The 26,496-nt window shown below is 36.5% G+C and overlaps 1 protein-coding gene across 1 annotated transcript in view; it reads left to right on the top strand.

The window, feature by feature from the left end:
* Positions 1-26,496, top strand: part of PDGFC (platelet derived growth factor C) — a 162,593-nt gene that overhangs the window by 114,167 nt on the left and 21,930 nt on the right. Inside the window, exon 3 of the mRNA XM_080915382.1 lies at positions 3,717-3,897. Within this exon, the coding sequence (XP_080771508.1) occupies positions 3,717-3,897 (181 nt within the window). The remainder of the gene's footprint in view (positions 1-3,716; positions 3,898-26,496) is intronic.

Consider the following 26,496-nt stretch of genomic DNA (forward strand, 5'->3'; position numbering starts at 1 on the left):
ACTGAAAGCAGATATTGAACTGCATATTTGTTTTTTGTCCTTTGTAGTATGATAAATTTTGAACAGTGAGATAGACACACACACACACACACACACACACACACACACACACACACACACACTGTCTGTCCGATTTTATTCGATTTTGATCTTTATTTCACTTTTTAAACATTGTGGTGCTGAGAGACTGAACCCAGTGCATGATAGTCAAGTGCTTTGTAACTGAGCAGCATTGTCATCATAATCTGTTCACCTTGAATTTCACTGCAAGGTTTTAAAAGAAAGTATTTAGATAGTGGCCCTTTGCTTAAGAGAAAAAAAAAATGCAAACCTTAATAAATAATTGTTTTATTGATAAGTTTTCTAGATGCCTCACTGATTATTAGATAAGACTGTGAGTGTTATAATAATTGGATAAACTTCCTAATTATATTATTGTATAATTATAGCTGTGGAGATCAAAAACTTGAAGTGCCTAATTTACTATGAAACACCTAGTAGATTAATATTAAATTTTCTGTTCTTTAGACAAGATTACACATTTTCGATATTTTTTTTCGTTCCCACAAAATAGAAAACTCTAAAGCTCTTTCAAAAAAAATTGGTGAATAGAACTTCAGATGTGTCTCAACAGGGCAGGGTGATGTACCAGTATCTGGCCATAAATCCAGAACTTGTTTTAAATTTGACACCAAGAACAACCTTCATGAAGTCATAATGGACTGGACACCCTCCTCTAGTGAATTCTGCATCAGTATGTAAATCAGACAAGGGCCAAATTAAGGCTTTTTGTTGTTTGATTTTTACTGTTCTGGGCTTCAGCCTCACACTTCCTGCACCCGTGTTAGACAAGTACTCAATCTAAGACATAGTTGGTTCATTATAAGGACTTAACACTTAGAGCCCCAGTGTTGCCCTGCATTTTAGGAAACCCTTTAGAGTGTTTTAAAGATAATTAGCATCAAGTAAGCCTATATGGTGTTTGTGTTTGAACATTAATGAAAATTGGATATAATGAAAGTAGCTACAGGAATTGTTCTGTTTTTTTTTCCTTACGTTTTCTAACAGTTTAATAGTTACTTTGAAAATGATCACAAGAAACTAACACAATGCAGGCTTCTCAGTTTACTTGTTGAAAATGCCTTTGTGATGGTCAAATCCAATAAGTGCACTTGACTAACTTTGAGCTTCATTGAGGTTTGATGCTACTGCCTGCTTCTGCTTCTGTCTGCTTCTGGTGAGAATTCTTCCCCCCTACACCGGCTTTTGTTCCTCTGCTGAAGACAGTGCCCAGATCTTCTCTTTTTGTGCAGGTTGCTTTTTAGTGGACCCTTTCTTTATGCTCACACCTAAAATGGCGCCTGACATTTCTCAGATGGGTGACGACCGTGTGTCTGGTACTTGTTCATTGACTGTGCTGTGTGTGCTGCAGGGATAGCAGACCGAGTGACACAACTGTGCCAATTAGTGCCGATCAATGAGAGCTGCATAAGGAAAATGCATGGATTGTAGCAGATCCATACTTCTAAGGTTGCTAAAGCAGCAACTTCAACCTCAGTCACGGTGAGGTTCAAGTGCACATTCGCCTCTTCACTCGCCGTGTTCCTATGACGCTTTTACGGTGTGCCTGGACTCTAAGGTGTGAGGGTACAGGCAGTGAGGTGAACAAAAACACTTCATGTCCTGGAAATAGCACTGTTCTGAAGCCCGTGTGAATCACATCAGAGTCACAGTAGTCCATAGATATTCCCAGATCTTAAAATGTAAAAGGAAACTAGGAACTCACAGGTAGGAAACATCAGCCTTTTAATGTACTGGATTAAATATTTTATGGAAGAATAGGGCCCAGCTGTGTTTATGATCTTATATAACACATAAAAGTTTGACAGCTGAGTCTGAAATATTGAACTCTTAGTACCTACACTGATGTTTCCCAGGTTATTCTGTGTCTTTTTCTTTGTTTGCTATTCCACACTCATGGGTGACCATGCCTGGCTCCTTCCCTCCTATCTTACCTATCTATTGTGCCTCTTGCTAGACTGCATCTGTGTCCCTCCTTTTCAGTCCAAGTCAGGCAACCAGCACACATTCTCAGCCCAGACCTTAAGTCCTGTGTAAGGGGATGCTAATCTAGCCATGTAAAGTTGCCCTTGCTCTTCCGGTATTTCACTGCACTTTCATTAGCAATTTTACCATCTGATTTGTGAATTCTGAGCCCAAGAATGTGATTGTTCCTCCCTGTATCCTAACACAGTTGAACATCTATGTAAGGCGTGGTGACAAACCAGTTGGACAGGTTTACTTTCCTGAACAGAACAGAGCTCCCCAAGTAGGCACCCTTTATTTTCTGTGCAGTTTTGTTATGAAGACAGTGAAAACAGTTCTTTAAACAGTGATATGTAACATTTTACTTAGGTCTAAACCCTACTGACTGAACTCTATCTACCCATGACACCTCAACATGGAGACCATCTTCCATCCTTCTAAACTCCTGTCATGAGGAATGGCTGCTTTAAGCCGATATAGCTTAAATGTCTGGATTTGCCGTAGGATATGATATCACAATTGTCTTCTTTTGTTATCGAATGTTTTCTTTTGGGTGCTTTTCAGTTCTCCAGGATATCTTAAAAGCCAGGATTGTGGAGGTGAGCATAGTGCTTTGTAGATCTGGAGCAAGCTTCATTAAGTGGGAACTCTGGGTCAGGAATGCTTTAACTCTGAGTGTATGTGGATATTTTAAAGTATTGTAGTTTCTTAGTTCTTGTGAGTAAAATGAAGCTGAAAAATGTTACAATCTTTAGGGGAAGATTCATAAGTATACTTGGTCTATATATTATCTTTTTATAAACAATTTTATCTTTAAATCTAATGACTGTATAAAATGTTGGTTTTGATTTTCGTCTAGTATATTTATATTCCATTGTATTTTTAAAATCAGTCAATAATTTTTCAAGCATGCCAGACTTCTCTTTCATTGAAAGTCTTGTAATTTTCTTTTTATTATTTTTTTAAAATTCAATCCCGAGAACCCATCATTTATTTATTAGTGCATTTGTTAACGAAAAATGTAGACAATGGTCTCTGTATTCGGTGAAGCTGGAGAGGTATTCCCTGGTAGTAGAACAATTTGTCAGCATATGTTAGGCACAGTGTCCACCCTAGAAAGCTAAAGAGATTAATAATAGCAAAGCTATGTATGAGGAAGTAGTGTATACTCATGCCCAAATGCATGTTATCAACTACCCCAGCATCATGAGAGCTGAAAGAGTGCTTCTATTTGATAAGTATTAGCAGAGTTTCAGTCTTCTTTTGGTGCTGTGATAGTTACTAAGGTAGAATACCTTAGTAACTATTGGAACAGTCTGCAAAATATGTCCTTTCTTTAAGTAGGAAATTTGGACAATGATAGTAGGAACTAAGATAAGAACTTGAATAACTCATCGATTAAAAATCATATATTCTTGCTCTATTCGAAATATTGGTTTTTCAGTGTCTGATCAATCTCAATTTTGTTACTAGCCAACCTGAAGGCCTTGAAAAAAAAGTCTCATATTTATCTAAGAGGTCTTCATTTCTAATTCTCTTAATGTTCGTCTTTACTTTCAAGCATAGTTTGGGACAACTCAAGGTGTGCACCATAGATACATTGTACACTTAAAGTTCCTTTGCCTAGAAAAGCAATGACATCAGTCTCTGCCTCCTTTGCCTCCTCACAGGTATGATTTTGTAGAAGTCGAGGAGCCCAGTGATGGAAGTGTTTTAGGACGCTGGTGTGGTTCTGGGACTGTGCCAGGAAAGCAGACTTCTAAAGGAAATCATATCAGGATAAGATTTGTTTCTGATGAGTATTTTCCATCTGAACCTGGATTCTGCATCCACTACAGTATTATCATGCCAGTAAGTACAACTTTGAGATTCTCCTTACTTTGCTGAGTCAGCTTAAAAAAATATTATTTTCTCTTTTAAACACCAAACATCAGATCCTGTTCTCTAGTTTGAGTTATTTTTACCACAAAGGTTTCCTTGTTTCTTTCACAGCCAGTTCAAGCATTTCTCGTAGATTATTAGTAATACCAAGTGACTTGTCAGTATATTAAAATGAAATATGGTAAGTCTTTAGTCATTTTAAAGAAGATAACAGGTCTGGGAGATGGCTTAGGATAAAGTGCTTACCTTGAACAAATGAGAACCTGGTTTTGTTCCCCAGAACACAATTTAGAAAGCCAAGCATGACCAGACTTCTTGGGTGTGCACATGTCACTTAAGGGATCAACCAAACCCTTCCTACTTTCTTCCTTTTCATTTAATTCTTTAATTGGATGCCCAAAGCATTTTATCTATACATTCATATTCTTCTAAATTATAACCATGCTTTCTCTGGTGTATTTTATAAATAAAATATATAAAATAAAAAAAAATGTTTTCAACTTGACATTTTCCAGCTTGGTTATAGCACCAAGTTGGCTTCTCTATCCTGAATGACCAGACTATTCAGCAATAGCTCTTTGTATAGTATTTTACAAGTTTTTATTAAGTTACCTATAAATGATTATTTCATAACCACTGATTTTTTTTGAAGTTGAAGAAATATCTTCATTCTAATCAATTTTTTTAAATTTATTTTTACAGAGACTTGGTCTTAATAAGTACAATTTCATGTAGCTGGAAGTATATTTACAGTGACTATACAAGCTAAATGCAAAATAAATGCCTAGCATTATTTAAAACAACATATTAACAACACTAAGCAGAGAAGAAAATTTTGAATAATGTCGTACTAGACTGTCTCAAAACCAAATAAAAATATTTGTAAACTTCAGAAAATGTTTGGGTGAGATTTAAATTAATCAAAACATCTTAAGAACTTCAGAAATTATTGTGATTTTACATTGGTTTCAAATTACATGCTCCGTACATTCTAAATATAAACAAGTATAAATGTTTCACAAATGTAACTTTTCTTTTACTTTTATCTTGTCAGGTATGGACTTATTCAATATAATATCTGAAGTACTATTTTCACTTAATCTACATATTCATTTTGTAGTATATTGTAGTGATTATGTTGTGGATTTTCATTTTTATTTTGAATGTGTTTAAAGTCATGCATGAAGGCAAATCTGTGCATTTTTTATTATTCTTTTATAACAGTTAAACTAAGAAAGAAGTCTCATTGAATGTAGTTGGAAACCTGTCATGTATAAAATAAACTCACATTCACTTGAAAAAAAAAAAAAAAGCCAAGCATGACAACTTGCACTTCAGCTCTGGGAAAGCAAAGAAAGGCATGTGCCTGGGGCTCTCCGGCCAGCCAGTGTAGCCTAGGTGGTGAGCTCTTGCCTCAAATACTCACGTAGAGAAGTCCTGAGATATATACAATGTACATGTCTGCCCTTAGGCTTTTCACACACACACATTCTCATACACAAACATACATCTCAAAAACAAAGGAGACAGCATGCTCCCCAGGTCGGGCTCATGGACTAACAACTCAGCATTGATGGGAAATGACATATAGATTTTTTTTGTCTTGAGAAGAATAGAAAAAAAATATATGTGCCATTTCTCACTCTTTTATGATTTAAGGGTCACTGTAGAAGCTTACTATTATTATCCTTTTAACTTATTCTATTGGGAGTCATTATATAATGAAGTACAATTGCAGCTTCTGAGTATTCTCTATGACTTTTGGGTATATGATATATTTATATATTTTTGCTAGTAATATTCTCAGTTTAAAGATGTAATTTTGAATGTTTCCTAATACTGTGTCATTTAGTGTCAATTCTATGCGTAGATTTAGGGATGGGCATAATGAAGAAATGGAAAGCCAGCATCCACCATGTTCAGCCAATAATATTTTACCTAAAATGTGTTTCCTAGTACTTTAAAAACCTCTTTACACTTACTATAGCCTCATTTTCTAAAATTAATGTTTATATCTGTTGTTTGTATAAGCCTAAAAATATCTGACTATGCATATAATATTTATGTTGAATAGTTATGCAAAACATTTAAAGCCTTGATTGCTCATCATATACAATTTACGTCACTAGCTAGATGTGGACGTTTTAGGTATTGGTTGATGAGACAAGGGACCAGTAGAATGCAAGCTGACTTTAAAACAGGATGCTTGCTCGCTTAGTGGTGGAACCCTTCATAGCATGTGACTGGTACTAAATCCTGAGATGTTACAGACTTGTACTAGAAATCTTCATTAACCTTGAAAGATGCTATTCCATTTTAAAAGTTGTTCCCATCTTAGACTTCATAGTATTTCCTTTGTTACATTTCAAAAAAAATTCTTAGTAGCATTTTTAAACATTGAGTTTGAGACGGTTTAGCAGTTTGATACAACCTAGGACCAGAGACTTTACAACAGCTTCATCTGCTCACATACTTCCACCTCCTACTGCCCAGATCTGCTCAGTTCAGTGGCTACAGTAGAGAATCCTGGTTGAGAGATGCTATAAAAAGTGAGGACAGAATTCAAGGGCTCTGTGTATAGCTCATCGGATGCAATGCCATTGAAACATATATCACATATAATTTTCATGTGTCACCATGAAATGGAGACACAAACTTGACCTAGTTCCTATGTCGCAGCATGGGCAAGTCACTTGTGAATTCCAAATAATGAATAAAGCGAGATCTCCAGTCTCTCATAATCTCGAGAGTGGTGGAGCTTACAGAAGTCTGGCCTGGCCCTGTAGCTCAGCACTCAGCTGACGATTCTTCTGCATATAGACAGACACACAACACAGATGTCAGTGGGTCCTGCTGAATAAGTTCTGGAAACTAGAGTACATGGTCAACTAAAAATTTAAATATTTATTGAGAAATCATAATGTGATTATAAGTCTTTTAATCATCTTTAACGGCTGTGGCATGAAAGAAATACAGGTATGTGAATGTAGGAATGTAGGGTCCTGCATATTCTAAGAAGTGCAACTTGATGATGTCAGACAATTGATTTTGTTCCTGTTTCACAACCTCCAACTTCTTTGTGTATGTGATTGCATTGATGGCTGATCTGGTACTTCTTGCCCTACCGTTTTGGTCACTGGTAACCCTCAGTCCTTACAATAAATACATCCGTTCTTCTCTAATGTGTGCAGAATAGTGGGAGTGGATGAGTGAAAATATGACAGGTGGTGATGCCTTTAATACTCCTGGCAGAATGTTCTGAATGATCATCTTATGTTGCTAAATGTCACCCTCCCTTCACCCACCCTCACACGCATTAGCACTGCCCAAGCAATAATTTACCAGAGTTAGTTGTCAATCAGATAAAAGAAAGCCCAAAGGGAGAATATATGCTCTTTGGAGAGGGGATTTAAAGGATCTTGTGGTATTTGCTCAGGGCAATTGCCTCTGCATAACCCCATCCTCCATACATTTATTTCTTTGTGTCATGGACGGACACCTCTATTAAAATCCCCACCTCCCTACACACAATGATTGTATGGACAGACAGCAAACTCATACCTGTAAAGCCAGAACCCCAGTGATACAGACCACAGTGGCTTCCTAGTTTTGTAATGATAACAAAAAGCAGGGACCACGGACCTTGGTAGATTATTTGCTTCCCGTACAAAGATGTGCTGCCCACAACCATTCCCTGTAGCGGCTGCTCATTAAGATCTTCTAGAAATTTAGGCATTGTCCCTCAGGCTCACCTAAGACCTGATGCCATATCCTAGTGTCTCTGCTGCCGTGTGTTTTCTTTGCTGAAGCTTAAATAGATGGAAGACACTTTAGGATACCAGAGTAGCAGGGATGCTGCTGTCGAGTGTTCGTCAGATGCTCATGTGTGTCCGATGCAGAATGGGTGCAGTTGAACTATGATGTAATTGGTTGTCCTTCATTCTGGTAATGAGAAGCCTGAATGGGGACAGTTAATGAAGCATCCACTACAGTCAGGGTGCTTAGCATAGACTTTCTATTTTAAATCAATGACTTACAAAAAATTAACCTATGTAGTCATCCCTATCTTCTTTTGCCTATCGGTTTAGTGAATATCTGGGAATGCTTTTTAAAACTCTAGTCAAAAACATTTATATTATATATACCCATACACATATGTACTGTACACTGAGTTCTATTTTCTAAGAAGCTCATGTGCATTTTTATTTGTGAGACAGAATGGGCATATTGTATGCCATAAACTATGGCTCTCATTACCATGTCATAGCAGAAAAAGTTTCTCACATGTATGGAACATTTTTTTTGGAATTCCAAATAACTTGTAATAAAACTAGTTAAATGTGTTTCCCCATTTTGCCATGAAATCGATGTCACTAGCCGGGCTTCATTTTAAAACAAGATTTTAAAAAATGGGAGATTTTAATGTATTAATTACCTCAATGAGTTATGTCTTACAAAATTCATTACATTGGTTTACATTATAACAGTTATCTACTTCAGATAATTTATTCACAAAAATACGAGTCCTTTGTTATGCCTCATTGACAAGTAACGAAAGATAAATCTGTATACATTTGATAATAAATGATATATTAAGTTTTATGATGACGGTTCATAGAAAGTTGAAAATGTCTTTGATTCTTTTCATTCTTTTGATGAGAGGATAGAAATAGGAAGGGAGAATGCTTGCACACATACCCTGGTAGATTAATAGTGAGAGATTGTTAAAATTGAACACAGTAAGACCTTGTTTCCCTCTAAGGCCACACACAGTGATAGCCAAGAACATCTCCTATCTCTCAGAAAGACATGTTCTTGTTGACGTAGGAGTAATTTGTGTTAGGTTATAGATGCCCTACTCTGCAGTGTTGCATAAACAGCACTATTTAAAAGCCTAAGGGACAGACGAAGGATAAACAGAACAAGGTTCCATCCACTATGGAAATACCTGATTAACATTTTCTTACCATTTTTGTTAGGAAATTGTTTCACAAAACATACCTGACAGTTTAAGCAAAACTGTGGAAAATCAGGTCTGACCCTCTTCAGGGTTTTTCTTTATGCCTTTTAGATACATAAAGCAGTTTTTCTTGACTCTAATTCTGTCCTCAATGCTTCTGAACTGTGAGGCTTTTCATTTGCTCCTCCCAGTTGGCCCCAGGATTTTGAATAATTATTGAACTTACATTAAACTTTCTTAAACAATTTTTACTTAACTGCAGAGTAAGCTGCTTTGAAGTCACTAACAATTAGATAATACTTCTAGCAGCTTATTTACTCCTATTTGTTGAGTATTGGTCTAAATTCATGAAAATTGTTGCTATAGTTACCACAACACTGACTTCCATGTGTTGTAACCATTTTATTTAATCCTGGGTATCAGGAAGGTGACAGGGTGAAAATGAATGGGGGCACATCACGCACATCCACTCCAGGCCATATACTTTTAAGTTTCTATCACATTTTTTCTACTTTCTTCTATCCATCTATCCATGACACCTAGTTAGATACAGAGATTTTTGTAATTTTTGTTGGTTGGAATATATAAAGATAGCAAACTAATGTCATCCCCACAAAATGAATAAAACAGAATCCCACATTGCTTCATAGAGAGGTTGCCATCCAGGCTCCGGGCCGAGTCGGAATCCAGTTCTCTTTCTGCACCTTGTCAGTGACTGGTGCGGAGTTAAGTTGGTGCATAGCCATCTTGATGCTTTTTCTTGTGAGGAGGGGTTAGAAGGACACTTAGTGCCTCAGGTACTACTGAGGAATGCATGACTGATTGCCAGACAGTTGTTAATTATGTGGGCAGAGAACAAAGTAGTTCAGTGGATATTGGTGTTAGGGAGAGGCTGCTGTCCCTTCCGTCTGGCTGTACCTATAAATATTTCATGTCAATGTTCTGAAGAGGTCTCATCTAACTGAGGACAGAATTCATTGTTAATATCAAGTAAAGAAAAATTCCAGTTAACTCTCAAGGAAGACTTTAAATTAAATTTTTGATTTTTACTTAGGATAAACCAGCATGCTCCTTGGAATGTGTCTACACATAGATGCTGTGGTAAATTATGACCAATATTCTCTAAAATTTTAAATCTTAACAAGTGCCTTACATTTCAATATTGTCCTATCAAACTAGCTTAATCAGTGGCCATTTATATAAAAGAGCTTTCATTACAAATAAGTGATCATTTATGTGGCCAAAGAGCAGAGAAAATGGTAGTTGTTTTACAGTGTTTGTTACAATTGAAAGCTTTGAGGACGCTATTAGAAGTAGTTGTCTACAGTTATCAGAAGCACTGGCCAAATGAGTAGATTCATAGTAAAATGTACAATGGTTTTGTGTATTTTGCAAAGGATTTAGCGGGAGACAGTATTTTACTGCATCAAGGATATTATACAATTGCAGCAGAAACTAAACTTGCCTAAGAGAAGTTTATTCCATTTTCTGTCTGACTTTAACCCATGGGTGCAGTGCACTCCATCCTAAGATGTGATCCTGCCTCTTTTCAATTTCTGCTCCCTCCTTTTGTTGTAGTTATTTTCATGTCTTCTAGAAAGGAGCTCTGCATGTACTGCTTAGAGAAAGTATCCAGAACTCTTGCAAGAAATGGACAGGACAGAGAGACATTTGGATAGAGTTGTAAGGAAAGATCTCGAACAATTGAAAGCTCGAGTTTCCAAAATCAGGATTGTATACTTAAGGCCACAAAGATCTAAAAGTTTGCAGTTAGTTCAGGAGTAAGGCCTTGAAAATAGTATACCTTTGTGTGTGTGTGTGTGTGTGTGTGTGTGTGTGTGTGTGTGTAAGCAGTCAGTCTCTCATCAGCCTAAACATTGTCAGGTAGGCCGGGCTGGCCATCTAGAGAGCATTGTTGAATATCTGTCACACTTTTTCAGTAGTAAGATTCCAGACATGCCACTGTGCTCAGTGGAATGTGTGTGTTTTGTGGTTCTTGATAATGGTGGTTCTAGGTATGGAATCAAAGTTTTTACTATTAGATTGTAAACACTTTTTCTATTTTGATAGCTATCCAATGCTCATGAGAATTATTTCAATAAACTTCATTAAAATGTTTGTTAAATTGTTGTGAGAAAATTTAAACAAGTGTGGTAATATTCCCCCAAATCTCTAGTACCTTGCCTATATCTTACTTTAGAAAAAATAATATACATATACAAGATTTATATGATATGTTGTGTAAGTGATCTGAAACAATTTTAAGAAATTGAGACTGTAGAGGGGAAAAGAATGCCATGATTCCTAAAGAAAAACTAGAGTCATATAAATAAAACCTTAGAAAATGATCCAGCATGGATTAGGTATCAATCACGTAACAAAGCCTCTAAAGAGCCTATCACTAGTCACTCTCACCGATTCTCATTTGTCACAGATTATCCTTTGTTCTTGGGTGGCACAGGATGCCTTGTCATCAGCCGTGTTTGAGATGCTGATGAAAGTAGCTCTGTCTACATGGCACTGATCTGTTGTCGAAGCCTTGGATGGAAGCATGAGGCGATGGTCATAAAATACAAATCGGGCAGCAGGTTTATTCCCACGTTAGAGAAACGTGTTTACAGTCTGACAAGGTTTTCTTGTTACTGGGCTTGGGGACGGTATGCATATTTTATAGGTAGCATGCTGCGTATTCCTTCTATGTTGTAGCGAAAGGATGAGAAATTCTACCAAAATGATATGAACGTGTTTCAGATCATAGCATTTGACTGTATGCTGCAACTTTTCTGAGCTACGTACTGAGGGCTATCAATTTGTCAGTGTCTGTTAGTCATAGTATATGTTGAGTTACCCTCAGCCTTTGTTTCTGCTTGACAGTAGTCCTCTCTCGTTCATGTCCGATGTTGCAAACAGCATGGTTCTAGAACAAATGCCACAATTTGATGAGATACTTCAATAAAATAAGACAAAAGAAATATTGTTTCATTTCCTCATAATTTGTAATTACATTTAACTGTTGAGTTTAATATTATATATATTTTTATTCTGTTAGAAAGTTTATATTCTGTCATGTCAGGGTGGAATACATGGTAGGTATTATTAGGTCCGTTTAGTTTGCAATGACATTTAGCAGTATATTTACATACCTCTTACTCTAAGGCAGAACCTATTCTTGAAGGTGAAAATTTGAGTTTGATACCACTGATATTGTAACTTATTATTAAAAGAGTAATTGATTAATTGCCATCACTTTGTTGAGATTATGTTTCTCTGTTTTTGACAAAATTATGGTTATTGTATTAGATTCAATGTGATTACTCACAATTGGCTAATATTAAGACTAGACTCTTTATTACATGTCTTGTTAATCACTTTTTGGGATATTCTCTGTATTTACATTTCAAATATTATATCCTTTTCCTATCTCCCATTTCTCCTCTCCTGCCCCCTTTGCTTCCATGAAGATGCTCCCACGCCCAACCACCCACTCCCACCTAAGGATTAAGGCCTTCTCCTACACTGGGAAAGTGAGTCTTCACAGGACCAAAGGACTCTCCTCCTATTGATGCCAGACAATGCTATCCTCTGCTACATATGCACCTGGAGCCATGGGTCTCTCCATGCATATTCACTGGTTGGTGTTTTAGTCCTTGGCAGCTGTGGATGGTTAGGTTGGTTGATAATGTTGTTCTTCCCATGGGTTTGCAAAACCTTTCAGTTCCTTCAGTTCTGTCTCTAGCCAATCCATTGAGGTTTGCATGCTCAGTCCTATGGTTAGCTGCAAGCATCCTCCTCTGTATGAGTAAGGCTCTGGCAGAGCCTCTCAGGAGCTTATTAGTTTCCTGCCAGTAAACACTTCTTGGCATCAGCAATAGTGACTAGGTTTGGTTGTAGCCTATGGGATGGACCCCCAGGTAAGGCAATCTTGGGATGATCTTTTCTTCAGGATCTGCTCCTCTATTTGTCCTGGTATTTCCTCCTGTGAGTGTTAGGTTCTCCCATCTAAGAAAGACTGAGGCATCAACTTTCTGGAATTTCTTCCTGTTGAGCTTCATAAGGTATGAGAATTGTTTATTGGGTACTCTAAACTTATGTGGCTAGTATCTGCTTATCAGTGAGTGTATAACATTTCTGTCCTTTTGTGACTGGGTTCCCTTATTCAGGATGATATTTTCTAGTTCTATCCATTTTTCTAAAAATTTATGAAGTCATTATTTTTAATAGCTGGGTAGTTCTCCACTGGGTAAATGTACCACAATTTCTGTATCCATTCCTCTGTTGAAGGACATCTGGATTCTTTCCAGCTTCTGGCTATTATAAATAATGCTGCCATCAACATAGTGGAGCATGTGTCCTCAAATGATTTGTTTGAGTTAATTTTATATTCAGCCACTTTTCTGGAGTTGTTCATCTGCTGTAGGAGTTCTCTGATGGAATTTTTGGGTCACTTAAGTTTACTATCATATCATCTACAAAAAGTAATATTTTCACTTTTTCCTTTCCAATTTGTATCCCTTTGACCTCTTTTTATGGTCCAATTGCTCTGGCCAGGACTTCCAGTACGATATTGAATGGGAGAGTGGGCAGCCTTGTTTAGTCTCTGATTTTAGTGAGATTGGTTCAAGTTTCTCACCATTTACTTTGATGTTTTGCTTTTACTACATTTACGTTTAGGCCTTGAATTCCCCATCTTTCTAAGACTTTTAACATGAAGGGTGTTTAATTTTGTCAAATGCTTTTTCATCATCTAATGAAATGATAACGTTTTTTCCTTTGACTTTGTTTATGTAATGAATCACATTAATGGATTTTTATATATTGAACCATCCCTGCATCTCTGGGTGAAGCCTACTTGATCATGGTGAATGATTGTTTTGATATGCTTTTGGATTCAGTTTACAAGAAATTTATTGAGTATTTTTGCATCAATGTTCATGAGGGAAATTGTTCTGAGGTTGTCTTTCTTTATAGGGTCTTTGTGTGGTTTAGGTATAAAGTGATTGAGGCTTCAAAGAATAAATTGGTTAGTGTTTCTTCTGCTTATATTTTGTCAAATAGTTTGGAGAGAATTTATATTAGGTCTTCTATGAAGATCTGATAGAATTCTGTACAAACCCCATCTGATCCTGGGCTTATTTTGGTTGCGAGACTTTTCATGATTGCTTTTATTACCTTAGGGGTTAAGAGACTGTTTAGATGTTTCATCTGATCCTAATTTAACTTTGATACCTGATATCTGTCTAGAAAATAGTCCATTTCCTCCAGAGTTTCCAGATTAGTGAGTATAAGCTTTTGTAGTAGGATCTTATAACTTTTTAAATTTTGTCAGTTTCTGTTGTTCTGTCTCTCTTTTCATTTCTGATTTTGTTAATTTGAATACCATCTCTGTGCCCTCTAGTTAGTCTGACTAATGGTTTCTCTATCTTGTTGATTTTCTCAAAGAACCTGGTCCTGGTTTTGTTGGTTGATTCTTTGTATAGTTCTATTTGTTTCTACTTGGTTGATTTCTGCTCTGAGTTCGATTATTTCCTGCTGTCTACTCCTCTTGGGTATATTTGCTTCTTATTGTTCTAGAGTGTAAAGGAGTACTGTCAAGCTGTTAGTATATGCTCTCTCCAGTTTCTTTTTGGAGGCACTCAGTGCTGTAAGATTTCCTCTTAGCACTGCTTTTACTGTATCTCATAATTTTGGGTATGTTGTGCCTTTATTTTCATTAAAGTCTAAAATATCTTTAATTTCTTTCTTTATTTATTCCTTGACCATGTTATCATTGAGTAGAGCACTGTTCAGCTGCCATGTATATGTGGGAATTTTGTTTGTTGTTTTTGTTGTTATGGAAGATCAGCCTTTGTCCATAGTGATATGACAGGATGCATGGGATTATTTCAATCTTCTTTTTTTAAACATACAAATACATATTTATTTAAAAGTTTTTAAATTAATTTTTAAACATAGAAGGAATGTGAGGAAAGAGGAATCTTTTTCCACTGGTAGTGGGAGGGTGAATTGATGGAGCCCCCATATAAGTCATTATGAAGATTCCCTCAAAGCCAAAAGTAGAACTACCATCTGACTCAGTTACATCATTTCTGTGCATCAGGCTAAAGCTATAAGACACTATATCAGATACGTGCACACTCAGGTTTATTGCTGTATAATTCATGAGCACTAAAAATGATGTAAAAATTCCTCCCTCTGTTCTTTTTTTTTAATTAGGTACTCTGTATTTACATTTGAGTTGTTATCCCCCCCCACCGTCCTGCACTTTCATCCTTCTCCCCCCTCCATTTGCCTTTACAAAGGTGCACTCCCTTCTATTCATCCTTTATACCCCATTGCCTTGGCATTCCTGTACATTGGGAAAACAATCCTTCCCTGGACCAAAAGCCTCTCCTCTCACTGATTGCAGCCACTGGTATCTTCAGCTACATATGCAACTGGATCAATACGTCTCTCAATGTGTGCACAGAGGTTGGTGTTTTAGTCCATGAGAGTTTTTCTTTTATCTGTTTTGTGACTGATTATGTGGTCAATTTTGGATAAGGTACCATGAGGTGTTGAGAAGAAGGTATATCCTTTTGTTTTAGGACAAAATGTTTTATAGATGTCTGTTAAATCCATTTGGTTCAAAACTTCTGCTAATTTCACTTTGTCTCTATGCAGTTTCTTCTTCCATGATCTGCCCATTGATGAGAGTGGGGTCTTGAAGTCTTCCACTAGTATTGTGTGTGGTGCAATATATGTTTGCACTTTAGTAAAGTTTCTTTTATTAACGTGGTTACCCTTACATTTGGAACATAGATGATCAGGTTTGAGAGTCCATCTTGATTATTTTCTTTGGTGAATTTGAAGTGTCCTTTCTTATCGTTTTTGATAACTTTTAGTTGACAATCTATTTTATTTGATATTAAAATTACTACTCCCACCTTGTGTTTTTAGACCATTTGCTTTAAAAAACTTACCCAGCCTTTTACACTGAGGTAGTGTCTGTCTTTGTCACTGATTTTCCTATATGCAACAAAAGGCTGGATCCTCCTTTTGTATCCAGTTTGTTAATGTATGTCTTTTTACTGGGGGAATTGAGTCAATTGATGTTAAGTGATATTAAGGGATAATGATTGTTGTTTTCTGTTATTTTTGTTGTTAGAGGTAGTATTATACTTGTGTGGCTATCTTCTTTTGAGTTTGTTGCAAGAAGATTATTTTCTTGTTTTTCCTGGGACGTAGTTTTTCTCCTTGTGTTTGAGTTTTTTATCTATTGTCCTTTGTAGGGCTAGATTTGCAGAAAGATATAGTGTAAATTATATTTTGTCATGGAATATTTTGATTTCACCATTTATAGTAATTGAGGGTTTTGCTGAATATAGTAACCTAGGCTGGCATTTGTGCTTTCTTAGGGTCTGTATTACAATCTTCCAGGATCTTCTATTTTTCATAGTCTTTGTTGAGAATTCTAGTGTAATTCTTATAGGTCTTCCTTCATATGTTACTTCAACTTTTTCCTTTACTGCTTTTAATATTCTTTCTTTGTTTTGAACACTTAGCATTTTGACTATTATGTGTTGAGAGGAATTTTTTTCTGATCCAATGTATCATAGAGTCCTGTAGGCTTCTTGTATGTTCATGGACATTTTTTCTTTTAGGTTAGAGAAGTTTTCTTTTATAGCTTTTATTTACTGGGCCTTTAAGTTGAGAATATTTGAATTTTTCTATTATACTTATTATTCTTAGATTTGGTCTTCTCATTGTGTCCTGAATTTCTTTGATATTTTGGATTAGGAGCTCTTTTGTTTTTTGCATTTTCTGACTATTGTGTCAATGTTATATATAATATCTTCTGCACCTGAGACTTTCTCTTCTATCTCTTGTATTCTGTTGGTAATGCTTGCATCAACAACAATTCCTGATCAATTTCCTAGGTATTCTATCTCCAGAGTTGTGTGTTTTTGTAATTTCTTTATTGTTTCTATTTCCATTTTTAGATTCTGGATTATGTTGTTTTCTTTGATTTAATTCACATATACCCTAGCCTAGCATCATTCTTTTCCCACACATTATTTTCTTTTGTCCTCTATTCAAAGTTTTCCATTGAGGATTTTTTAAATTAAATTTATTGAATGTTTCATTTCTAATTTCATTTGAATTGGAATTTTCATTGCAATTTCTCCTACTGTACTCACTTTTCATATCCCGGATTACTTTATTTGGCTATTTGTGTTTTCTTAGACTTGTATGTGTGCTTCTTTGTAACTAGGAAGATAAGAATCTTGCTTAATTGCCTTTCTTTTGAGTTCATATGATGGGCCTTGATAGGATTGAAGAAGAAAAAGCTACTTCTTAATCAAGTATCAAAAAATGAGAGTGTATAGAGAGGTTTATAGAAAGGTATGGTATATAGTCATCATATCTCTTCAGGAGTTGCATGTTTGCTCTTAATGTATTTACCATGTGATGGGATTTGGACCCTGTATCATCCGAAGCTCATCTGTGGATGATGAGTCTACTCGCCCATGTTCATCCAAAGATTGCTATTTTGTACCTGGACTAGTTTAGAGGTTTTACAGCAAACCAACCTCAAAGAGCTTTGCACTTTGGTTAATTGATACTTGCTTCTAGCCAGCCCCACTAGGACTCTGATCATACCTTGTTCATTATCTGTGGTAGGCATAAGCAGGAGACTCACTCCATGATCTATGCAATTGAAAGGACTGGTCTGCTTTCATGTTACAAGCTTATGTCTATTGCAATAGTACTATTTATGTGTTAATGTTACTTCAAATTCACATGAATTCACACATACAAACACACACAAATATACACAAAGCACACAGACGCATCCTTCTCTAGTATTTGATCAAAATTTTAAAAGTTATTTAATGAATATTTTATACCCTCACAGAGTCTCTATGTGGATAGTACTAGCATTCTTGTTGTAGGCTTTATTTCCATTTAGGTCAAAGCAATGGTGTGACCATGATTGTCTGGCTAGTGTACAGTCTGAACTGTAGATAGTCTTTTAGGAGGAAGACTAGGGATCTTGACTTAAAATGCCATATGGACTATCTTCACTATTTCCAAGGTACATAATTTAAGTAAACAAGGACTTGTGATAAATTTTTGCTTTTTTATTTGTTTCATTTTTGTTTCCTTATTTGTTTTTTTGAGACAGTGTTTCTCCATGTAACAGCCCTGGCTGTCCTGCAGCTAGCTCTGTAGAGCTGCCTTAGAGTCTTGAGTGCTAGGATTAAAGGCATGTGCCACACTGATTTTTTTTTTCTTACTTGAGTAAAAGATTAATAGAAATTTATTATAGTGGCAATTACTCATGACTCTAAGGTAAAACCTGAGGTAGGTATTGGTGACATAGTGCAACTAAATCTATGTGGTATTTAGTACCACCTCTGAAATTATTTTGAATTCCTACGGAGCAAATGCCTTTTCTAGTTGAGTAGCATTTTGATTCAGTGAAAAGAAAAGTCCATATCCTGCTGGTATAAGTAAATGAAATAACAGTAAATGTAATTAGTTGTTGTAGTGAAAGAAATGGGTGAGACCTTGAAGTGAGAGGCACACTGCATGCCCAGGCTTGACTTCCAATACCTGAATAAGAAGGCATTAAAGTACATGACACATTTGCTGGATGCGGGCCTTAGAAGTCATCTCAAGCATTCTGACACAAGTATTTTCCTTCCTCTGAGGCATATGATGAGTGACAAAGCCCTGGGTTGTCTTAATACCATTACTGATAAATGTAGCAAAAGAACCTTCATGTCTACCAGACATTTATTTTCTTTTGACTTCCTGGGACCCCTTCTGATTTGCTCTCTTGCAGGGAACACATTTAGGTTTAACTGATGTGCTATGTGTCTCTTGGAATCACCTTTAGAACACTAAAAGATGTTTACTAGTCACCATTAAATGTCACATCACTGAAGTGTGTAATTGAAAGGCCTTGATAAGATCTGTGGAATTAACTGTTTATTTAAGCTGCCCCTCCAAGTCATAGCATCCTGTGTCTCCTTACATGATAAACTTGCTAATTCTACTCTAAGTGATTCAGTTTTTTGTCACTATTTCTTCTTTGTTATTTCAAACTCCATTAGACATTAAGAATCTCAACTTTTAATTTCTGATTTTCAAAGTTTTGGGAATCGAAAGGTAGCCTGAATCTGAAGAGCATTAAGTATTCTATCTTGGGTTTGGTGCTCAGAACCCTCATGGCAGCTCACAAACATTTGTCAGCTCAGTTCCAGGGACTCTGATGTCATGTTCTGATATCTGAAGCACCAGGGACATTGGTGCTACATATACATATATGTAGACAAAAGATTCATACACATACAAATTTAGTTCTAAATTAAAAAGCATGATCGTGGCACAGAACTTGACTTTCAGCACCCAGGAAGCTGAATTTGGAGTCAACAGTAATACATTGAGAGTACCTAGTTAGACTGGATTTTAATATCAAACCCAACTGCAACACACACACACACACACACACACACACACACACACACACACAGAGAGAGAGAGAGAGAGAGAGAGAGAGAGAGAGAGAGAGAGAGAGAGAGAGACTGAGTTTTGATCAAATCTTGTTTCACTCCATTTCTCACTACTTTTTGCTCCCTAACTCATGTCTCATGTTACTCCTTCTGTCTTGTCATGGAACTGGCTTGTACTGAAGAGCACTGGTATAGCACAACACAATTTTGAGGTAGAGGGTGAGGTGCCTGCGCAATTCCTCTCTCACACATCTTTATTTTTTTTTCCCTGAAGGAAAAGTTTAAAGCACCATAGCACATGGTAAGTAAAGGGTTACCTGAAAAGTCTTTCATAAATAGGAGTGAAAAATACATCCAATCAGCCTACCGCTTGAATAGTGTTTCAGTCTAGAATGGAGATCATATGTGTTGGCTCAAAAGAGGCTTCAGAATATCAACTGGTTCAAGAGAAAATGTTCATAATCAATTCGGTGCTTTCGTAAACATCCTCACCTAAAATTCTACAGTGTACTATGAAAACATATTTCAGCTTAGAGTAGAAAACCTATCAGAGATTAATGATAACAAAATAAAAAATAATGCCATAAAGCACTCCCCTTCATGTTGGATCCAAAATGAATGTGTGAAACATAAATAGTCACGATACATAAACGCATGAATGAACCCCTTCTGCCTACAAGACAGAGATTAATGAAGCTTCAGGATACTAAGAACCCAAGATATAATCTATGGCTTTAAACTGTTGTCAAGATTCAGAACTGATTACTTAAAATGCCTTCATGTCTCTAAAATAGATTGATGACTTTAGTTTCACTAATTCTCTTCTCATCCAAAAATTTAGACAATTTGGTTCCAACAGGTATGGTATGTGGTAGTATTTACATACTAAATGTAACTGTACAATATGTAAAAACCAAAGCAATTTTAAAGGAAAAGAGAGTAGCAGATGACACGCTCAACATGTTTACTCACTTAGTATTGAGTGGAAGCCAACGCAGGAAGCCTTTGGAGATGTTAACTGGTGCAGGAGGTGATCGAAGTGTTCACGTGAAGACTAATTAAAATGAGACACGTATCGTAAGCACTGAATTTCAAATTACTCCTCTTCGGTTAGGGCCATGGACTTTCTGTTTTAGAAGAACAATTTCTTAAGTTAAATTCTGTCCTCTTTCTTCCAAAAATCACAGTCATACTGCCCCAGTTATGGCACTTTCACCGTGGCTTTCTTTCAGTACAAATGAGAACTCCAGTACTTGAAAGCAATCTGTGTGTGGACTCTTCTAGCATTTTATGAGGTCATTCTCTCTTATGTTCTATAGCTATACCTTTCTTCCCTAATTTAATACTGAATTCTTAGCAGCTCATTTGTATGGAGTTCTTCCAAAGCATTCATGCCAGGTTCAAGGAGAAAATAGCATGCGCTTTATTGGGTTAGGCTGTTTAACTGGCTTCATAATTGCAGTAAAAACTACTACTGATATGAATACTTGGGGACAAAGTGTGGATCACTACATGTCAATTCAACTGGTTGGAGAAACAGAGCATTGGTGGGCAATGCTGAGTGAGTTCTGAGCATCACCAGTCAAGTTCTTTTGGCATTGAAGAGGCATATTACAACAATAAGCTAAGTGGAAGGCACTTCAGGTGATGAATGTAGCCTTTGTGAAGTTGCTATACAGCAGCTGCCTGGTCCATTATCACTGAGAAGTGCAGGTCATATGGTCAACATAATGGTAACGGGCAACTAGCTCTTTCTGGCGTATCAATGTAGCTGATCGCAAGCCTGATCTAATAAGCACATCTTATGCATTTGTGCTTCCTTTCATTATTGTCCTATAATTAAATTCAGCATTTTTCACTTTGTGTATAATATTTTGGTTCACTGGAAGCTTCTTGACATTGGAAGGAGTGAGTTTACTACCGAACAGTGATTAAGTATATACAGGTCCAGATGAAGACCTATGGGTGTCTTTCCTCTCTGTTCTCCCTTTTCTTCTCAACCCATCTTCCCACTTATTCTTCCTTTCTTCCTCCTTCTTCTTCCCCCAACTCTCAAATAAACACTTATGAACTACTTGTGTTATTCTAAAGGTTATATCAAACTTTTATCAGTACTCTACCACACTATTTCTTTATATAAAACACAAGACCTTTGGGTTTTATTTATAATGGTTTTGCTTCCTATTGTATAATCTACTTTTCTATCATGGGTCTGCTTTATTTATAGGAATAAGTTAAAAGGCAGGATAATATGTCAACTAAGCTCCTTTATCAATTTACTTCTTTGGATGATGATAAAACATTTGACAAAATGCAACACCGCTTCAAAAGTTAAAAGTCTTGGAAAAATCAGGAATTCAAGGCCCATACTTAAAAAGTAAAAGCAATATACAGAAAACCAGTAGCCAATATCAAACTAAATGGTGAGAAACTTGAAGCAATCCCACTTAAATCAGAGACTAGACAAGGCTGCCCACTCTCTCTCTCTACCTATTCAATATAATACTGGAAGTACTAGCCAGAGCACTCAAACAGCAAAAAGAGGTCAAAGGGATACAAATAGGAAAGGGAAAAGTCAAAATATCACTATTTGCTGATAATATAATAGTATACTTAGTTGACCCCAAAAATTCTACCAGAGAACTCCTATAGCTCATAAACAACTTCAGTAAAGTGGCTGGATATAAAATTAACTCAAACAAATCAGCAGCCTTCCTCTACTCAAAGGAAAACTGAGAACACATAGGCATAGGGGAAAAATTATTGAACAGAACACAAATGGCTTATGCTCTAAGATCAAAAATCAACAAATGGGACCTCATAAAATTGTAAATCTTCTGTAAGGCAAAGGAAACTGTCAAAAGAACAAAATAGCAACCAACAGATTAGGAAGCGATCTTTACCAATGCTACATCTGATAGATGGCTAATTTCCAATATATACAAAGAATTCAAGAAGTTAGACTCCAGAGAATCAAATAATCCTATTAGAAATAGGGTACAGAGATAAACACAGAATTCTCAACTGAAGAACACTAAATGGGTAAGAAGTACCTAAAGAAATGTTCAACATCCTTAGTCATCAGGGAAATACAAATAAAAACACCCTGATATTTCACCTCATATCATTCAGAATGGCTAAGATCAAAAACTCAGGTGACAGCAGAAGCTGGTGAGGATGTGGAGAAAGAGGACCACTCCTCCATTGCTGGTGAGATTATAAGCTGGTACAACCACTCTGGAATTCAGTATGTTGATTCCTCAGAAATTTGGACATAGTACTACCTCAGGAACTAGCTATACCACTCTTGACCATATACCCAAAAGATGCTTCAACACCTAACAAGAACATTTGCTCCTCTTTGTTCATTGCAACTTTATTTATAATAGTCAGAATCTGGAAAGAATCCTTCAAGAGTGGCATGGGTACAGAAATTGTGGTACATTTATACAATGGAGTACTACTCACCTATTAATAACAATTACTTCAATAAATCCCTAGGCAAATGGGTGGAACTAGAAGCTATCATCCTGCGTGAAGTAACCCAGTGACAAAAGAAAGCTCATGGTATACACTCATGGATAAGCAGATACTAGCTATGGATGACTTCTCAGAGGCTCTGCCAGATTCATAGTGATACAGATAAGGTTTCTTACAGTTAACCATTGGACTGAACACAGGGAACTCAATGAAGGAGCTATAGACATAACTGAAGGAATTGAAAGGTTTTGCATTCCCATGGGAAGAACAACATTATCAACCAACCTAGCCTTCCACAGCTCCCAGGGACTAAAACACCAACCAATGAGTTAGCATGCAGAGACCCATGGCTCCAGTTGCATATGTAGCAGAGGAAAGCATTCTCTGGCATCAATGGGATAAGAGCCTTTGGTCCAGTGAAGGCTCGTTTTCCCAGTATATGGGAATGTCAAGGTGCTGAGGTGGAAGAAGGTGACTGGGAGAGGGAGGGAAATGAGAAGAGTTGTCCCTGCAGCAGTTGAAACTTTTGGACATGTGTGTTTCTGACCCTCCAACTTGACACATTATTTGACTATTTTCTAAATGTCTCTAACTTGAATTGTCTTTAAAAAATATTTTCTATACTGACCTGAAAAGTCCTGGGTGAATTCCGTAAAATCTAGGTCCAAAATTTTTATCAGCAGCTAGTAAGACTTATTCCATTTAGAAACTTGACCTTGATTATTTTTTCAGAATTTTAGTAATACCTTAATGATCATGGGAAGTATTTATTGAGCATCTGCTTACCCTGTAATAGCTTGTTGGATTGATAGTGTTGGCTTGGACTGCCCCCCCCCCATTTTTTTTGATGAGCTTTTTCATCCTTTTGCATAGGGATTCAAGGTTTAGTTACTCAACAGCTTGGCAACTGGAGGGTCTCCCATCATGCTCAGAGTCACTGGCAACAAGCCCATACAAAGAATCATTTCCTACACACCCGGGAGCTCTTGTTTTCAGTGAAATCAAAAGTGAGACTAGAGCTAAAACTCAGGGTTAACTGTCTCTTCCTAGTACTTCAAATGCAGAGAAGACTGTTTCTTCTCTTGTTTTTGGTATAACTGAAGGAACCCATGAAAGGTGTTGGAGGGGAGTTATTCATTGTTTGGACAGGTCTGCTGGCTTCCTAAACAATGTATCCATTATGAAACAGGGTCATACTGGTTTCTGTTCTGTATGTTAGTGGCATTTCTGCCCAAAGATAATGCTTTGCTGTATTTTTTTTCCTTTCCTTTCCTTTCCTTTCCTTTCCTTTCCTTTCCTTTCCTTTCCTTTCCTTTCCTTTCCTTTCCTTTCCTTTTCTTTCCTTTCCTTTCCTTTCCTTTCCTTTCCTTTCTTTCCTTTCCTTTCCCTTTCCTTTTTCTCCTTCTCCTCCATCTCCCTCCTATGTATACAGAAAGAGCTTATAACTTAGGTGAGATATATTATTTGCCAGATGTTGGAATTTCCAAACAGCTCTCTCCGAATATATGCTCACCTATTTTTTCCCTTTATGCTCTGATCTTGATTATTTCTAATCATCTGTTATCTTGTTCTTCATGGGATGTCATTTAGGTTTTAACTCACTTCCAATCTGGTTCAACTTTTCCATTCCTTCCTTCCTTCCTTCCTTCCTTCCTTCCTTCCTTCCTTCCTTCATTCATTCATTCATTCAGTCAGTCATTCCTACATTCATTCCATTAATTCATTAAAACTGCTAATTTTATTTGTATTGCCATATAAAAAGATAAATAGCCATGTAGAATTTTGTTCTAAGACATAATCCAAATACTTTTTCTTTCCATTTGTTTTCTTCAGTTCACTTGTCAATCAGTAGTTTGCAACTCCATGTCTTTTAAAGCCTTTATTATTAGTCCATTTGATAATATTATTTGCATTAATTTTCATATTTTTTCTATTTCCTAAAGCTATCATATACTTAATTGAAAGAAAGATGTTTTATTAGCCTTTCTGGAATATGTCAATTTCAACAAAGTCTTATTTTATATCCAAAATATAGTAAAGGCATAATAAGTTGAACACAACCATAAAATTATACATTTTCAGAATGATAATAGTTTAAATGCTTTCAGGTCTGAAATCTACTTTATTTCATATTATAACACATAGGAAACCACCACAATTTTAAATAAATAAATCAATGCTAGATTGCTGTTCTAATGTTCTAAACGGATTCATTGAAATATAGATAGAATACATCATTCCATTTGCAATCCACAGAAAGATGATAATTCTATATTATTATTTTTGATCTATGGCTAAATAGTCTAAAGTCAAGAGAAATTATTGTGTTTCTTTTTCCAATAATCACACAGACAGGTAGCAAATAGGGACATCATGTTTATTCCTGGATTTTCTGACACAAAATTTCATGCCTTGCTAGGCCTCTGAAAAGTCAAAATAATCTTTATAGTGGTGTTCTGAATATAGGTCAGTCTTCTACACTCCATTTCCAATGTATCTGTGATATCTTAGTTGATCATCTAGTCTCTCAATTGCCCTGAATGTGGGCATGCATATTTTACACATACAACCCTGGAGAAAAGTTAATAGACTTCAGGCTAGTCATCATAACATACTCAGCCTTTGAACACACAAGCCATAGGAAACATTGGACTATGTGAATTTTGTCTATAAAATTCTTATCTAAATATTTTAAAAGCCTTTGCATCACAATTTGCAGCTGACTCCTGAGTTATTACATCAAGAATTATAGACCTTGTCTTTCTTTTGTGCATTTCATGTCAGTGCAATGAGTTTTTTTTCTAGAAATTTATGTAAGAGTCATATAATTTTCTCCTTGTACTCTATTTGATTAAATACACAAACATCTTCAAATCTTAGAGTCTGAATCATTCTGGCCTGAGTAAGTATATGCTTTCAAGGTGTAGACTAAACTAAAGTGTGTCTAAAGTTAACCAAAAACTGTTTTCCCTAGTACATATAACATTATATAGTATTCTGAATCTCAAAGAATGAGGCTATCCATCCGAATGTCAATCATTACATAGTCCTGAACTCTAATCTTAGGAACAAAGTGAGATACTTCCTAGGCTATTAATAGTAGCATCAGCAGCTAGAAACTGGATGCATGGACAGAGAACATGCAGAGACCATATCCAGAGGTTAGGCAAGGCCTCTGGGAAAGGGGGTTGGGCCCACTCATCTCCAAATTTTTAACCCAGAATTGCTCCTGTCTAAAGAAAATGCAGGGAACAAAGACAGGAGCAGTACTTAAGGAAAGACCATCCTGAGACTGCCCCATCTGGGGATCCATCCCATATACACCCATCAAACCCAGATACTATGGCTGATGCCAAGAAGTACCTGCTAACAGGAGCCTGTTATAGCTGTCTCCTGAGAGGCTCTGCCAGAGCCTGACAAGTACAGAGGTGGATGCTCACACCCTCTGTATTTGGACTGAGCATAGGGATGTCAGTGGTAGAATTAGGGAAAAGACTGAAGGACCTGAAAAGGTTTCAAACCCCATAGAAAGAACAATATCAACCAACCTGACCCCTCCCTCCAGAGCTTCTAGGAACTAAACCACCAACCAAAGAGCACACATGGAGGGACCCATGGCTCCAGCTTCAT

This window comes from Micromys minutus (genome assembly GCF_963924665.1).
Source record: "Micromys minutus genome assembly, chromosome: 4".
NCBI classification, from domain to species: domain Eukaryota; kingdom Metazoa; phylum Chordata; class Mammalia; order Rodentia; family Muridae; genus Micromys; species Micromys minutus.